General features: G+C 35.4%; 1 protein-coding gene across 1 annotated transcript in view; it reads right to left on the bottom strand.

Moving 5' to 3' along the window:
- Positions 1 to 965: 965 nt before the first annotated feature.
- The window catches only part of LOC112150600 (interferon-induced protein 44-like), a 12,529-nt gene continuing 10,223 nt past the window's right edge, over positions 966 to 3,271 (bottom strand). Inside the window, exons 6-9 of the mRNA XM_024279014.2 lie at positions 2,340 to 2,492; positions 2,091 to 2,262; positions 1,880 to 1,980; positions 966 to 1,787 (exon numbers count right to left, since the gene is read on the bottom strand). Of these exons, the coding sequence (XP_024134782.1) occupies positions 1,620 to 1,787; positions 1,880 to 1,980; positions 2,091 to 2,262; positions 2,340 to 2,492 (594 nt within the window). The 3' untranslated portion in view covers positions 966 to 1,619. The remainder of the gene's footprint in view (positions 1,788 to 1,879; positions 1,981 to 2,090; positions 2,263 to 2,339; positions 2,493 to 3,271) is intronic.

Raw genomic sequence — 3,271 nt, 5'->3', positions numbered from 1 at the left:
CCTGGTTTTGGTCCGATGGGCGGTTGGAACATAAAATAAAACGTTTCTAAACGTAAGGAACCGGTGTCGTCTCCCCTTTTCTTTGTTACGGCTTGGAGCCAACCGTAACAATGGTTACTGGAGCAGTTTAGTAGAGTCTGATCAATAGGGCTGTGGATTGTTGTTAAGGTGGTGATCTGATTTGATTCCTGACTCAAGCTCAACAATTCACAATTTGAACCACAATTCTTACTTTTGAATATAAGGTTTGTTTCTGTCTTTTTTACCGGATGTATAAAAATGTAAATCCTTGTATTAAATCACCATCATTTATACCTTTATTTCAAACAGGAGATCAGAATCAACAAAACTGATTGAAAAAATCCACAAAGATTTAGATATAAAGAAAAGTTGTCCTTTTTTTTGTCAAACCTCTGGTTAAGTTCAACAGTAATATAAAAAACATAAAAAACATAAAAATAATACATGTTTTTGATCATTTAACAATAAAACTTGAAAATTCTCTCAGCAGTTTTCTATCCTTTACGTTTTTCAGCATTTTACTTTATAAGCATTACGTATTGGTGCAGTGCCTGTATGAAAAAGGTTGTTTTACTTTCGCTGCGGAATTAGCTGATTCACATTGATAACATCAACACTTCTGTAGCGCTTCAGAATCCACTGGAGTTTCGTTAACTGTTAAAGAGTTACCATAACCAAAATAATGTAAACACTGGAGCTAAAGCTCCGGTGTTAAAGCAAATTAATGTTTTCAGAAGTTATGTTAGTGAGCAGAACTTCTTTTTTGAGGTACGTGTTTCACGTTTCTTTCCTAAATAACTATTGACAATGCTAATCTTTGTCCAAAGGTTGTGACAATAATCTCTTTCACAAAAACATCTTTAACCTTGTTATATATATATCATTTACAAAAATGTAATATCATGGAAAAGTGTTTTCTAGCCTTTTAATTTCCATAGTACATTTAAAAATATACACATATTGTATTGATTCAGGGCCCACTGTTTAATACATTTCAAGTATTTGTCTATCTTCAATACTTTGATAATGTGGGCAGGGCCCAGGTCCTGCTGGAAGATGAAATCTGCATCTCCATGAAGATCCTCAGCAGAAGGAATCATGGAGTCCTCTAGAATTCTGGCTTTATCTTGTGTCAAACTTACTGTTTTCTTTCACAAAACTGAGAGTAAATGAATAGAATTCAGTGACTCCGGGCAGTAGAGCTTGTAATGTTGTATTATGAATTCAATATACTAGATCAAGTAAAAGCAACTTTAACAAAACAAAGCTTTATTAAATGACAATCTGGAATAGTATATTTTACTGCAGACATCACAATGATGTATTGATCAATCTTACACTCAACCCTAAAAATACAATACCCAAATATTTAAACTCATTCAGCTGTGAAAATAATTTCTGACACAAGAATTACATTCAAAGTGAAGAGGAAAGCCAAAAAGAAGATACATGACTGTACATATAGGAAGGACATAAGGATTGTTGCTATGAGTGAAGAGCCTGAAGAGGATAGGATCAGATGGAGACATGATTTGCTGTAGTGATCTCTGATGGGAACAGCGAAAAGGCTAAGAGGAAGATAGCAGTAATTCAGTCATTCAGCCTCTGGGCTCATCAAAGAAGTCATTCAGAAGGCGAAGTATCTGAACGATCGCACTGAGAAACAGGATGTCAATGTTCATGTCCAATTCCACCTTCTCATTGTAGTTTTTCACTGGAACAACGCAGGACAAAGGTACACCGACCCGAGTGGAAGCCTCCTGCATCTGGATCACATGACACAACGTTTAAGAGATTTTAGAGAGTGGAAGACCTGAGTTGAATGCACTATTTCAAGTGAAACTCAGAAAATTCTTACTAGTTCTTTGATGTATATGCTCTTGTAGACATTTGTGATATCTTCTTTCACCAGAGGGCAGGCTTCATCTATCTTAGTGAGCAACACCAGCTGTTGGACCCCTGAAAGAAATATAAGAAAAATGTTTTTAAAGTAGCAGGGTAAAAATAATAAAATCAAACAAAAACCATAACCTTGTCCAGACATTGATAAATTACTCTATTCTACTTACGTGACGAGATGACCATCTTGCGGATAGCTTTCAGTTTCCTCTCCATATTTTGGGGCATGATGGAGATCGTGCTGGCATCTAAGACATAAGCCACACAGTGGATCTTGTCTTTGAGTTCTGGATTCTTGCAGAAACCTTGAGCCTCAGGTTTCAGAGGAACAGAGGGGTTGAACTAAGAAAAAGGATGAGTGGATAGTTGCTATAAGATGCAAGCAAAACCTTTCAACAGAATTTGAACAAGTCCTTTACCTGATAACCTTCAGGTATATGACCATTGATGAGGTTAGGGATATCATCAATATGAATCCCTGCCCCCTCGTCTGCCTCCAGTCCCATGGTATCACAAATGACGAGTGGCAGAGGTTTGCCTTCAGGTTCAAGCTGCACAGTAAAGCTCCAAAACTGTCAGGAAGTAAAAAAAATTAAACATACATGTACCGTATATAAACAAAATACATATTTACTCTGTATGATATACATATTTTAAGTTTTTCAGGTTAAGGAACATACCTTTAATATTTACCTGACATAATGTTAGAATATGAACACCCTGAAGTCCTCTAATACATGCTAATTAGTTATTCCTTAATGGTCCACTCCAAGTAAAATTCTTTTGTTGGTGTTTAACATGTTCTTGTGCCATCTTTCTTACTTTCTTATGAATATATATATATATATATATATATATATATATATATATATATATATATATATATGTGTGTGTGTGTATATATATATATAATTTTTTTTTTTTTTCATTAAGATTACAATTCCTTCTTTGAGTATTTCTTTACTCAATTAATGAATAAGCAACATAAGCAACATGGCACAGAGTTTCAATCAGGTAACCATTTCAAGAAAAAAAAACAAGTAGTATGTCTCTTGACAACTAAAACCGTGAGGCTGACTAAACATTTAAAACACCCTGCTTTTCTGGTGTGGTGTAGACCTGCTCAAAGTGGCTCAGTTTGCTGTTCTGTCAACCAGCATTCTGGGGTTTAGGTGGAAAACAAAAGTAAGATGCTGAAAGACTTTTATAAATAATTCACTATAAATCCTCTTGTCAGCATTTTAGATCAATACAACTACCCCCAAACTTCTTCTTTTCCTTTGGGCTTTTCCCTTCAGGGGTCGCCACAGCGAATCAGTTTCCTCCATCTAAGCCTGTCTTCAGCATCCTC

The sequence above is a fragment of the Oryzias melastigma genome, linkage group LG4 (genome assembly GCF_002922805.2).
Source record: "Oryzias melastigma strain HK-1 linkage group LG4, ASM292280v2, whole genome shotgun sequence".
In the NCBI taxonomy this organism is placed as follows: domain Eukaryota; kingdom Metazoa; phylum Chordata; class Actinopteri; order Beloniformes; family Adrianichthyidae; genus Oryzias; species Oryzias melastigma.
This window is presented reverse-complemented; position numbering and strand designations above follow the sequence as displayed.